The sequence below is a fragment of the Sus scrofa genome, chromosome 8, assembly GCF_000003025.6.
Source record: "Sus scrofa isolate TJ Tabasco breed Duroc chromosome 8, Sscrofa11.1, whole genome shotgun sequence".
Classification (NCBI taxonomy): Eukaryota; Metazoa; Chordata; class Mammalia; order Artiodactyla; family Suidae; genus Sus; species Sus scrofa.
The window spans coordinates 1,307,200-1,320,406 of NC_010450.4; the positions used below are offsets into that span (position 1 = coordinate 1,307,200).

General features: G+C 57.0%; 2 protein-coding genes across 5 annotated transcripts in view; one reads left to right on the plus strand and one right to left on the minus strand.

Moving 5' to 3' along the window:
* Positions 1-5,739, minus strand: part of ZFYVE28 (zinc finger FYVE-type containing 28) — an 87,522-nt gene extending 81,783 nt beyond the window's left edge. For 3 of the 4 annotated variants that reach the window (XM_021100929.1, XM_021100926.1, XM_021100932.1), the window contains exon 1: positions 5,284-5,738. In XM_021100929.1, coding sequence (XP_020956588.1) covers positions 5,284-5,322 — 39 coding nt within the window. In that variant the 5' untranslated portion in view covers positions 5,323-5,738. Of the gene's footprint in view, positions 1-5,283 lie in introns of all 4 variants that reach the window. The other variant, XM_021100931.1, reaches the window with a different exon arrangement.
* The window catches only part of CFAP99 (cilia and flagella associated protein 99), a 38,643-nt gene continuing 31,325 nt past the window's right edge, over positions 5,890-13,207 (plus strand). Inside the window, exon 1 of the mRNA XM_021100933.1 lies at positions 5,890-6,097. The gene's annotated coding sequence lies outside the window, so the exon portion shown is untranslated. The remainder of the gene's footprint in view (positions 6,098-13,207) is intronic.

Consider the following 13,207-nt stretch of genomic DNA (forward strand, 5'->3'; position numbering starts at 1 on the left):
ACTTCCCGTTCAGAGCGGGCAGCACACGGTGGCCCCGGCCCCCGCCCTGCCCCGCCACTGCCGGCCGGACGCCAGGACCAGACATCAATTAGGCGAAGCTTTAGGCTCCCTGCCGGACTCGCCCATTTAACAGAAACCATATCATGCATTTCCAGTAAACACACTGCCCTCCCTGATGGTAAAGCCCAGACCCCTAAGTGATGACATCAGAGTTGGCACAGGGTTGGCACAGAAATGGATGCGCGTTGTCTGTCTGCAGCTCAGCTCCCCCTCCCTGCCAGTGCCGGGGGCAAGGGGCTGGGCGTGGGCGCCCCGCACGCTCCTCCAGCCACAGACAGGAATGCAGCCAAGCCTCCGAAAGGGGATGAGAGCTGCCCACCGAGAGTCTCCCTAGGTCCTGCGCGGGTTCCAACAGGTGGACCCTCGGGCCCTCGCGGCCACCCAGGCCTGACAACGCTGATGCATGGGAAGGAAGGCTCTCTGGGGGCGGCTGGACCCGGTAGCAGGGAGGCGCCCCAGCGCCTTCTGAACCGGGGACAAGAGGCAGGTGCGCTGGGCCGGCCACGCCCGCCCTGACTCAGCAGCCTTCCCGGGCTTCCCCAGCCCGTTCCTGGCCAGGCACCCACTAGCACAGCCCGCAGCCGGGCTTCCCGGACCAGAAACTTGCCGGGAGCTCGCCTCGGAGAGAACCGTGTGACTCGAGGATGGCCTCGGCTGCCGCTGGGCACTTGGGATTCATCGGCTGAAAGAGACTCAGCTGGCAGCCTGGCTGGACGTTGAGCTGAAAACCCCCCGCTCCCGGGACAGTGGCCGTGCCTGGCCTGGGGCTGCAGCCAGCGCCGTGTGGACAGCAGCTTGTTTCCCACCCGAGCAGAGCAGGGAAGTCGAGGCACGTGCCGGTGCTGCCCGGTCGTAGTCACGGTCACACTGCCGTGCAGAGCTGGGCAGCAGGACCCAGGGCGTGGGAAGACCGCTGTCCCACTTGCCTCCACCATGACCCCTCCCTCAGTGCCCTGAACCCGCAGTGCGTTGTGTTTCTCTGGGTCCCTGTCACCTGCCTTTTTACCCCTCACGCGTGGCTGGGGTCGGGGTCTGTGCGACCTGTGCGTCTGGGTCTGCTCCCTGCACACCTGACAGACCCCGGCCTCCCTGCACTCCTGGGGTGTGGCCCTCCGGCGGTCAAGGCACAGACCCCAAGGGGCAGCGCCAGGCCCAGGTCCGGGTGGGCAGGGACTCCGGAGCCCGGGAGGCACCCTGGGTGCGGGTCTGGGCTGGGTCCGCAGCCGGGTGGGCTTCCCACACCCCCCACAGCCCTAGCAGGCAGACCCCCACTTCACAAAGGTCAAAGGCGTCTTCTTTCAAAATGCACATGCACTCCCGGCAGGTTCCTGGGCTTCTCCTCCAGAAGGGCCTTCGCCCCATCTGAACCCAGAATACCAACAGAAGTTTCCAGATAAACATCAGTCAGTAAAGCACTGCACTCACAAAGAATGTTTCCCCACAAAGAAGCGACAAGGCCAGCTAACGACCCACACCCCAGGAGGTGTTTGAGGGTACAGACAGTTCTTCACGGGGTGCACGCCTAAGCCTGGTAAGCCCCCACCCTCAGGACACCACCACCAACCTGCCAACCAAGGCCTCGGCAACGACGGCAGACACAAGCTCATCCGGCACCGTCACTGACATGGCCCTTGACGGGGGCCGGGAAGACCTGGTGGGTCCGGTCTGCGTTCCCCCCTCCCCGTGCCAGGATTTCACCCTGCAGCACAGGCATCAGGGATCAGTAGGAAAGTTACGGCCCAGCATGAAACACAAGTATTAAGTTTTTTTTTTTTTTGGCTTTTAGGGGCGCACCGGTGGCATATGGAGGTTCCCAGGCCAGGGGTCAAACTGGAGCTACAGCTGCCAGCCTCCACCACAGCCACAGCAACGCCGGATCCTTAATCCACTGAGCAAAGCCAGGGATTGAATCCACAACCTCATGGTTCCTAGTCGGATTCATTTCCGCTGCACCGTGATGGGAACCCCAAAAGCATGAAGATTTTTGTTTCAAATGAAGACATGGGTATTCCAAAACTTTTCACCCTTTTAAAGTTAACTCCTTCTTGGAAAGCCTTTCCCTACACAAAAGCACTGACACTTAGAGATCCTGAACCCTTCACATGGAAAAAAATCAGAAGAGGGTTTAAAGGATGGCCTTAAAGAAAATAAATGCAAATAGGAGAGTCCGCAGATAGCATTTTAAGGTTAAACTACTGTATACATCAGGTTGGCTTCTTTGCTACTCGGTTTAGGTGGTTATTAATGATTCAGACATCAACAATTTTCAGCGTCACATAAGAATATTTGAAAGCGTTTCCAAACACTTTTTAGAACCACAAGAACAATGCATATTTTTGGTTTCCAGAATGCGTTCCACTGCGTGGTAATGAACAAGAAGCTGAGTGTTCAGTTTTAAGCCGAAGCAGGGATTAAATGGAGAATTCCGTTTGAACTGTGTATCTGTCTAAATACAACAGCGGAGAAAATCCTAATGCAGGCAGCGATCTCTCAGACAGCTAACATTTAGCTCTTCAACTCTTCCAGGCCCAGACACCTCCCAGAACTGCCTCCTGCTCACTTGTGCCAAAATGCGTTAAATTCGACAGGAAGGGGAAGCGTAAGATTCAATTCATGATCTGAGGCAAAAACATGAGCTTTGGGGAGTTCCCACCGTGTGCGGTGGCTTAAGTATCTGACTGCAGCAGCTTGGGTCGCCGCGGAGGGAGGGGTTCAATCCCCAGCCTGCTGCAATGGTCAGGGTGCAGCCACTGCTCACATTCAATCCCTGGCCTGGGAACTTCCCTATGCTCTGGGGGCAACCACGGAAAAAAGATTTTTTTTTTTTTTAATACGAGCTTTGGTTTGAAAATGAAAAGCTGTTGGGATGACCTAACCAACTCCAGCCATCAAACAATCAAGATATTTAACCCCAGAGAGAGATGCCCAGTGAGGGCCAACCCACGCTCAGACTGACTGCAGGGCAAACACAAAGCTCTCAGCCGGAGACGTGTCTTGAGTCCAGGGGTCAGACAAGAGGCCAAGAGACCACAGGAAGGAGAGGAGAGGGGCAGGGGCACCACTACCCCTCCTTCTCCTGAGCCACACAGCGCTGGGCCAAGTCGCCAGACTGGCTGACTCACCAGCTCTCCACTTTGCCCTGGTCAGACCTCAGAGCCGCTTGGAAGTGCAGCTGCTTGCTGAGAAGGAAAATCGGGGACACGATTCTCAATCCCAGGGTGCAATCTGAAAGGCAGTAACCTAATGCTTTGCATTTTGTTCCCTAGGCTGAAAGAGGCTGGGCCTCAGAAACCATTCGGCTGCAGATGAAACAGAGTCTGCACGGCTTTTCCTTCCCTTCCAACAATGTAACACAGGCCATCCTGGAAACAAGGCCTCTCCCTCAGCCACATCTGGAAAAAGTACCCCGTGCGCCAGGACCCTCGACAGATGTGTTCGCAGAGATACCAGAATGTTACCATGACCTGCTCGCTCTTGCCATTTATCACCCAAAACCCGCTGCTGCTGCTGCTGCTCACCCCCAAAATGACCTTCTGACAAGGCGTTCTGGCATTTCCCTAACTGATGACAGCAGTCACACAAACAAAAAGCCACTCCTTGTACAGACAGCCCGTGCACAGGCTGCCCCCTTCCCCTGGCAGCCTACACAGTGCTAGCAGGCAGGACTGAGAGCCACCTTGGAGGGGACCGAGGCAAGGGAAGGGTTGGGCAGAAGGCAGGGGCCCCAAACCACAGGTACTGCCAGGAAGCACCAGGGTCACAGCAAGACACCACCAATAAGGAGCTGCCACAGGACAAGGAGATGGGGGGAGGGGGACAGGGCTGCACAGGTGCGCCAGGCAAGAAAGAGTCTGAATCCCCTCTGGGTGAAGCAGGGGGTGGTCCCAGGCATCCTAAGCCCTCAACCAACACTCAGAGAACTCTCCGCCCCCAAAGGCAACCAAGCACAAGCACTTCAGTCCCTGAACTCACCCCAGGACCTTGGGTGTCTGTCTTCCAACAGACCTGCTCCCTCCCCGAATGGGGGCACCAGGATAGCACAGATTTCAGGGCGCCCCATCCCAAAGATCAACCTTGGTGGGGGAGGGGAGCAGAGAAGCCAGATCCAGAGGAAGGGTCAGCCTAGGGGTTGTTCCTTGGGTTGTCAGCTACACTACGGCCTCGGAGTCTGGATGTCCGAGGCACCTGGACGTGACCACCGGACCCACCCGACCGCGACATCCCTCCCCCCGACCCCCGCCAAGACCCCAGCGCCCCCGCCCTACACGGTCCCAGCCCCCAGCGTGCACCCCTGGACGCCTAGGGTGTGCCCAGGACCCTGCGCCCGGCTCCTGGGCACCGCTGCACCGCACCCTAACCAGCTCCGGCCTCAACAGGCACGAACTAGGCGGACCGCGGGGACGCAGCGCCCGCAGTGCGACTGGCGCAGCTGCTGAGGCGCGGGGCGCGCTGCCCAGACCCTGACCCCACCGCCCGGGAGGGGCGGGAGGGGCGCCGCGCCGGGGGACCGCACCTCCCGCCCCGCTGAGCCTGCAGCCCCGGACGCGCTCACCCCGCCGCCGGGCAGTGGACTGCCCTGGATTCGAGAGCACGCGAGTGGGCACGGGACAAGAATGGGGACGCGAACTGGGCCGAGGTGCGGATCGGTCCCGGTTGGGGAAGGCAGGGCAGGGACCGTGGGATGCGGATCCGCTCTGGACACAGGGAAGGTCTCCAAACCTAGGAGAGAGGACATGGGGGTCTCCTCCAGAACCTGGGGGAAGTGGGAGAGGGTCGGTGCCGGAGTGCGGAGCGAGGTTGGGAGGAAAATTGTGGGGGGGGAGGGTGTTGGAAGGGGAACCTGGAAGTCATCCCTGGTGCAGGGCGGGAGATGGAAAGGTCTTTCCGGGACCCAGGTGAAGTCTGTTTGAAGGAGGGGGGTCTGTTCGGGCTGCAGGTCGGGGACCACGAGGCGCAAGCAGGGCACCACGCAGGACCGGACTGAGAAGGGAGAGGGGCCTTTCTGGCAGCCAGCAGGCGCGGGGAGGGAGTGCACCCCGGCCTGCAGGGAAGAGCAGAAACGGCGGTTTGGGACCGGGCGGCGGGGGGGGACCCGCCGAAGGAGGAGGGCGACGGTGTGGGCAAACCTTGAAGTGGAGGAAGGGGTATCGGCAGCACCACGTAGAGGCCTATCCCGACGAGCAAAGGAGGTCTGCCTCGGCAGCGAGGGACGGGGCGTCTCACCTTGGGTTTGTACAGCCACTTTCGGAACCTGTTCATCATCGCCGCGCCGGCCCGGCCCGGCCCCGGCGGCCCTGACCTCCGCAGCGCTGCGCCCGGGCCCCGCTACGGCGCTGGGCGGACGCGGGGCAGGGCCGGGCCGGGGTCCCGCGCAGACCTGGGGTGCCGGGAGGGCGGCGGTCAGGGGCGCGTTGCAGGTGCGCTGCCAGGAGATGCTCCGAGGGCAGCGCGTGGCGCGGACCCGCAGACCACGAAGGGCAGGCGGGCGGACAGGCTGACGGACACGGCACCCGGGCGCCGGCTGCTCGCAGCTCACTGACACCCGGTGCCTCTGCCCGCCACCGCCGCCCGCGCCACACATGCGCCAACGCGCCGCGAGCCCCCTACCCGCCGCGAGCAGCCGAGGTTGCCCAATCGGCGCTCTGCGCCGCGCCGCGCCCCGCCCCGCCCGAGGCGCGCTCCCCCGCAGGCGACCCGGCGCGCCCTGCGAGGTGGGGAACTCCAAGTCCCGACCGGTATTGCGGGGAGGCGGAGCCCTGGATGCGGCGACCTCTGTCTCGCCGCAGGCGCTGTGCATTCTGGGGGTGGTAGTCTTCCCGCCGACGGCCCCGGAGCGTGAAGCGGTTGCTAGGTGACGATGCCTAAACTGCACCCCAGCACCTCCCCTGCGCAGGGAGTTGCCAAGATACCAGCGGAAAAGTGAAGAGGGGAACCCACTTCTATTGCCGCGTCTCCCGGCGCCTGCCGGTCCGGGCAGCTGCGGCGGGCGGCGGCGAGAAGCAAGATTCAGGAGCGCCCGCGGAATCCCCCCAAGCAGGTGCGGGGAAAGGGACCCGAAAGGGGGAGGGGGCGGGCAAAACGCACCTCCTCAGCACCGGCTCTCGCACCCGCAGCTTCCCTAGATCTTCAGGAAAGATCTCGTTTCTTTGCTTCCCATCTTCTTGCTTTCGCTCACCACCTTTTGAGTTTTCTTCCCACTCTTTGACTAAAGTTAACTGTGCTTTTTTTTTTTTTTTCAATCGTCACAGTAAACGGTGCTTTTAAAACAGATATTCTCCTACATTCACTACTTCCCCCAACGGTACCCTAATTTGGAGCAAATTCTGAGAACCTCTAATGTGCCTGGCAAAAAGCTAAGAACATGTGTGTGGTCTCACTTCAAACTCCCACTGGTGCCTAAAGAAACAGGCCGAGCGAGGCTGCCGAGGTCTGGCTGTCGGAAGGGGCCCCCGCCCCCCTCAGCACCACTTCGGGTGTTCTGTGCGTGCAGATTTAGGATGCTTGAGAGGCAGGCAGCTCTCCCTGGATAAAGAATGTATTCTCTGCTGCTCATGTCATCACTGGCCCAGGGTCCAGGTGCTCAGATGGTTCTGGACTCCCTGACCCCTCTTGCCGAGGTCCAGCCCCAGCAGCCAGGGAGTGCCGACGGAGAGGATGGGCTACAAACGGCGCGGAAAGAATTGGAGCCAACTCCTCAGCTGCATGCTGCAGATGACCCAATTTATTAAATGAAAAGCATCAGTTTTTATACCATTTCACAATCAGATTTCGTGTAAGATTTAACATTAACATTTGATTTAAAGCCCTTTTGTTCCCTCCACCCGAGATACAAAAAATAAGGTCAGTTAAAACATGTTCCTTTCAACTTCAGATTTTCCTACAAGATTACAAACTTAAAGTTTCACACTGTATTTTTCTTAAAAGGTCAACAACAGTAGCTATTCTATTCTATATTAAGAACAAAGCTTTAATAAGTAATAAACTATGATACCTAACATTCTTTAACTAAAGGTGTATGTGGTTAACAAAACGCATGAAAGCTTTGGGCTCATGGCATTCTTAAAACCACGATTTATTTGGCGCCAGCAAGCTAAGCATTTAACCTATTGTACTGATTTACGTAAGTTCCAAACCACCAATTTCAATAGAAAGGAGTATTATACCCAAAAATTAACAAATGCCCCCACAAGGGATGAAAGCTACAAGTGACACTGTTAAAAATATATCTATTATAGAAAATAGCAATTTATAGGCCAAACAACATTTTCCCAGCCCCAAACTTCTTTTTAAGTAAAGGGACTGAAATCATAAGTTTCCCCTGTATACTCTCACAAAATAGGTGCCATAAATTGTTACTCCAAAACAAAGGCTTTTTCCATTACATTGTTTAAACAACTTCATTCTGTTTTGGTTCAAGTGTTTTACGTACCCAGGGCAAATCTTTAGCAGTAAGAAAGCTGTGACTAGAGATAGAAAAGGAAAGATAAACACAGAAAAATAGATTAACATATTTTTAGGGGATATCATTTTTATTTTCCTGGAACCGAAGTCTTTCAAGGGATTGCTCTGCAATCCTTCTTCTTTCTTCAGCTTGTCTGTAGCTCTGCTAACCAGACAAGCCCCACGCATCCGCAATCCTTCTTCTTTCTTCAGCTTGTCTGTAGCTCTGCTAACCAGACAAGCCTCATGCAGGTGCCGACTGTGTCTTTGCTTTCTTTACTGGAGCAGCCCTATGGCTCCCGACACCCTCTATTCCGTTAAAGTCAATGTGAGTCTGGACACAGGCAGCCGCCGTCTGAGATGTCCCTGCGTGCTGGTAGTCCTCCGAGTTGGTACCTCCAGCTACCACCCAGTCACTGCTCCCCGAAAGAGCAGCTCTCCTCCGAGGTGCCTCTTATCGCAAATTCCTTTCCAACTCTTCTCGCCTGAGCTCACACAGTTCAGATTTCCACCCAGCCTCTCCTCTGAGGCTTTTTATCTAAGTCGTCCTTGACCCCAGTGTTGCTAAATCCAAGGATGAGAGCTCAGCCCCATCTCTTACAGCAGCAAGTGACCCAGCTGAGTGGTGCCTCCTGGACACACTGTGTTCACTTGGCTGGAAGAGATTGTACCCTCTGCCTCTTTTCGTCTGGCCACTCCTTCTCAGTCTCCTTGGCTGGCATCTCCTCTGCTTTCTGACACCCTAACGCTAGTGTCTGGGGCCGCAGTCCTTGGAAGCCCCTCTCTCCACCCTCTCCCTGGGTGACTTCCTATGGTCATGTGGTATGATAAACAACTATTTCCTCCTGACCTTTCCAAAGCCTACTGCTCCAGCCTGAACCTTGTCCAGGGACTCTAGACCTCTTTCTCATCGTCAGTTGGGTATCTAATAAATCCCCCCAAACAAAATGTGTCCCCCCAAAACAAGAATCTGTATGTATATATATGAGTCACTTCACTATACAGCAGAAATTGGCACAACGTTGTAAATCAACTGTATTTTAATTTTTTTTAATGCATCCAACTGCACTCCCAATCTTCCCCCCCAAATCCTGCTCCTCCCCCAGCTGCCATTTCCAGCCAAGAACTTGGTTAGACACTTAATGGACTGTTCTCTGTGGGTCGTCCTTGGCTTGTCCTACTCCAAGGCTGGGGTTGTCGTTGCTGTTCAGAGCCTCCCTTCCCATGCTTGAAACTGTGCCTGGGATGAAGGCTGACCTCAGGAAGGTGGGTGTACCAGTTAGAATAGGTTCAGTGGCATATAATGAAAAATTTCAATGTGGAGTTCCCATCGTGGTTCAGTGGTTAACGAATCTGACTAGGAACCATGAGGTTGCGGGTTGGATCCTTGGCCTTGCTCACTAGGTTGGGGATCCAGCGTTGCCGTGAGCTGTGGTGTAGGGTGCAGATGTGGCTCAGATCCTGCGTTGCTGAGGCTCTGGGGTAGGCCGGCGGCTACAGCTTCGATTAGACCTCTAGCCTGGGAACCTCCATATGCTGTGGGAGCGGCCCTAGAACAGGCAAAAAAAAAAAAAAAAAGACAAAAAAGAAAATTTTCACATCATGGTGGCTCAAACAAGATCATTCATGTTTCCATAAAATAGGTCAGTGGGGAAGCCGTCTTGGGAGATACGGCACTCCCAAAAGCCATCAGGGATCTGGGCTCTTCTAGCTTGCTCTTCTGCCATCTATGGCATGTTTCCTCACAGTTCAGAATTGCTGCCTAAGTTCCTGCCATCACCTCCTGAGTCCAGGTAGAAGGATGGAAAAGAGAAGAAAGGTGTGTCCCTCCTTTTCAAGGAGACTCTAGACGTCTCAAACTCTTCCACTTCCTGGCATACCCAGATTCCAGGAAGGCTAGGAAATGTCACCCTTCAGTTAGCAGCAGTAGCCCCTACTAAAAATTCGTGTTCTTACTCAGCAGGAAAGGAGGAGTGGAGATTGAAAAGCAACCAGCCAAATTTGCCACATGAGTCTGTACTTTAAGCAAAGCCATCAGAGCATGACTTAGCAGAAATCCTTAGGAGACTGGCTTTAATCAGAATTAAAAGCCAGGAAAAGAATATATTTTAATTAACACTTGGAATCTTTGTAAATGAAGGCTCTCTAGTGTTGAGAGGGTTGAACTAGTTTGTGTCTGAAGGAAATGAAGTCTCCTCCTATACTCTCGTTTCTGGCCATAAAGGATCTGCTAAAGAAAGAGAAGCTTTTGTCCAGCTCACCTTTAAAGTTTTCTTAAGTATGAGACAGCCACGTCCTGATTAGTGGAGTTAAAAATTAATATTAGAAAAACTATCAGCTTGGGATTTAAATCTCACTTCCCACATGTATGGTTTTATACAACTAAACTACAGCAGAGGTGCTAAAACATACATCAGAACTGGCTGAACTTCAGTACTGATTTCCCACCCAAATCTGTGGCTGCTGTGACGAAGGTGATAGGCGGATTTCAGTGGGGATGCAGAACTCCCGGCTCTTCCCCACGTCCACCCTCAGGGCAGCTCTCTGGGGCGGGGGCGGGGTGTGAAGCCCAGGCCCAGGAGCCCTCAGGCCGGGCAGCGAGCCAGACTTGCAGGGGGGTTCAAGCCCAGCCCCCCCTCCATGGCCGTCCATTCGCTGCTCCCGCCCCTTCCATCCAGACCCCTCTGGGTGGGGGAGGACTTGGGTGGCTCTTGCATCCTCACCACGGGGCCCCTTGGTCATCCTTTCTTCAGAATGTCCCTGCTCCAGGACAGGAGCGGAGGGCAGGGGAGCCCCTTGCTCCAGGCACCGCTCCCGCTACGCGCGTGCAAAGGCTGGCACACACTCTCACTGCCCACATCAGGTGCAGGAGGGGCCCTTTTCCTCCGTTTCCTCCAGGCAGAGCCCAGAAACGTGGGTCAAGGCCAGGCCCGCCAGGTGACCGCGATGGGGTGGGGAGGAGAAACACTCGGACCGTACCTGTTTCTGTGGACTGTTCCCCTGGCGTCAGGATTCTCCCTGGAGGTGGGGGTGGTAGACACAGGTGCCTCTCGCACAGTCAGGGCCCCTCCCTGAGATGTCACGGGTCAGGCAGAGTGGGTGAGGAAGGACTTTAGGACGCAGCCTGGGCACCGGGGCTCCCACAGGCAGAACACCCTCTGCACGGATGACGAAGCTGACCCCCCCCCAGCCCACCCCCCAGCTCTGTTCTGTTCTCCTCCGCCCGACCTGCTTGGGAATGTTCCCAGAGCACCTGTAATTTCCCAATTCAATGAGACAGGAAAGCCGAGTTCTGTCGAACTGTGGGATTTGTGGAAGCAAAGACCTGAAAAGGCATAGCGGGCACTTCGGGTGGGCCTGTCTCTGGACGTCAAAGCTGTCCCGCAGGTTTGAACACCAGCACCCTTTAGGGAGCTTGGTCCCTCTGTACGTTTTTACAGTCCTTCATTTGCTCCATGGACAGGTCTGGGCTCGTGGCTGCCAGCTTTGGGTGGGGGCAGGGGACTCAGAGGAGGCCCGGGCGAGGGGGGAGCCAAAGGAGGGGAAGGGAGAGCTGAGGGGGAGGGATGGGGCCTCACAGGTGGTGCTATTGGGATGGGGAGTTGAGGGATGCCTAGGAGTTCACCAGGGAGAGGCGGAGGAGAGCGTTTGAGGTCCTGGAGCCACCTGTGATGGGGTGTCTGAGCCAGTGAGAGCCCCAAGTGGACGGAGCTGGGTGAGGCAGGATGCGGGTCCAGACTGTGAGCCAGGGCTGGGAGGGCGCTAAGGAGGCCCTGGCTCCTGCAGCAGCTGAGGACACGTGAGTGAGGATAGAGTGGGAGGGGGCTGCCCTGACCGGGGACCAGTCCTCCCCAAACTTCCGCTTGGGAGGGAGGGGGCGCCACCGCCTGCCCCCGTCCCAGGCAGTGGCAGTGTTCTGGGGTCCCTGCAGCCGCCCTGTTCTGTAGCAATCACGTGTACACTGGGGCAAGAACTGATGTAGAAACTGGAACCCTCGGACACCCCCACGGCCCCCGGGGTCCTGGCCTTTGTCTCTCGCCAGCTTGCCCAGGTTCCCAGCCACCTGCCTTCAGATCCTCGGATCTCCTGAGACAGGTGTCCAGGGCTACAAGCCAGTTCCAGGGCGTTTCCAAGTCCCCAGGGACCCTTCTTGGGGGTGCCTTCAGGAGGGGCTCCTGCCGTTTGGGTGTCCGCACAGCCAGGGCCAGGGCCTAAGGGGACCACACAGTCAGGCCTCGGGGGTGGGGGTGAGGGCACCGCAGACCCTCCAGCTGCCCAGCTTCCTCCCCTGCCGCTGCCAGGGCGGGTGTCAAAGCCTGGGTTGGACGGCTCTGGAAGGGGACGTGCCAGGTGCGGGGCTCCTCCCGTCCCCTGTGCTCTGGCGCCCCGGCCTGCCACCCACTGTCACCGTCCCAGAAAATCTCCGGCTTCCCAGTCCCAAGTCGGCGCTTTCTGGGCTCCCCTCCCACAGAGCCACCATCCTTCTGGTTGGACCCTGGCGCCCAGAGTTACTGTTGGGTGGCCCTCACCCCCCCCATCCCCACCCACGGGCCCCCTCCCCCACCCCCCGGGAGGGAAGCGCCGGCGGGGACCCTGTCCTCCACCGCGGGACGTCCTCTCACCCGGCGTCTCCCCATCTTCCTGGAACTCCGCTAATCGGCATTCGGACCCTCTGGAGCGGGTCCCCGAGTTTCTTGGTGTTATTTCCCGCTGGTTACGTCTTCATCTTCTCTGCCTCTGGGAGGTTCCCTCTGCTCGATCTTCCTCCTCCTCTGTTTGCATCTTCAGTTCTGCTGTCATATTTTAATTTCTAAGAACCCTTTCTCTTCCCGTGAGTGTTTCTGGGGGACCATGTCTCTGTCTCGCAGAGCTGGTGTGGCTGTGTGTTCCTGGGTTTCCCTGCTGTGTACATTGTCTGCTTTCTCTGGCTTCCTTTTTTTGCAGGTTTCTGTTGCGTGTTTTGTGCTAGAGGCTCTCTGAAGTGTCTGGTGGCATTTGGCCCTCGTTCGTTTTGTTTCTATACCTATTTATTTATTTACTTATTTTTGCCTTTTAGGCCCGTACCTGCCACATTTGGAGGTTCCTAAGCTAGGGGTTGAGTTGGATCTATCGCTGCCAGCCTACACCACAGCCACAGCAACACCAGATCCGAGCCGCGTCTGAGACCTATACCACAGGTTATGGCAACAGCAGGTCCTTCACCCACTGAGCGAGGCCAGGGATCGAACCTGCAACCTCATGGTTCCTAGTTGGATTCATGTCCGCTGCGCTACGACGAGGACCCCCACAGCACTCATTCTCTCGCAAGTGATGATGGAGGGACTCACCCAACGCACAGGGATTGGCTGGGACCGGCCAGTCCACGGGCCACCCTCAGGGCTAGTGTATGTAGCTCCTGTTTTTCACTCGGTCTGCATCCTGGAGGGCCTCGGTCTGGGTGCTGCTCTCGGGGCCACTCCAGCTTATTGGGCAGAGAGGAGGTGCCCCCACGGTCCCCAGGCATCAGCAGCCTGGCTATGCCAATAGCTCGTGCTCAGGAGGACCAGCAGGGTGGCGACCCACAGAAGCTGCTGGATCAGCATGGAGCAGGCGGGGGTGAAAGCGGAGCCCCTGGGAGCTCGGCCACCCTACTCTGAGGACAACTGGAGGGTCACCTGTCGGAACCAGTTCCTAGGGTCCCTTCCCCACCCAAGGAGTTTCTCCAGGG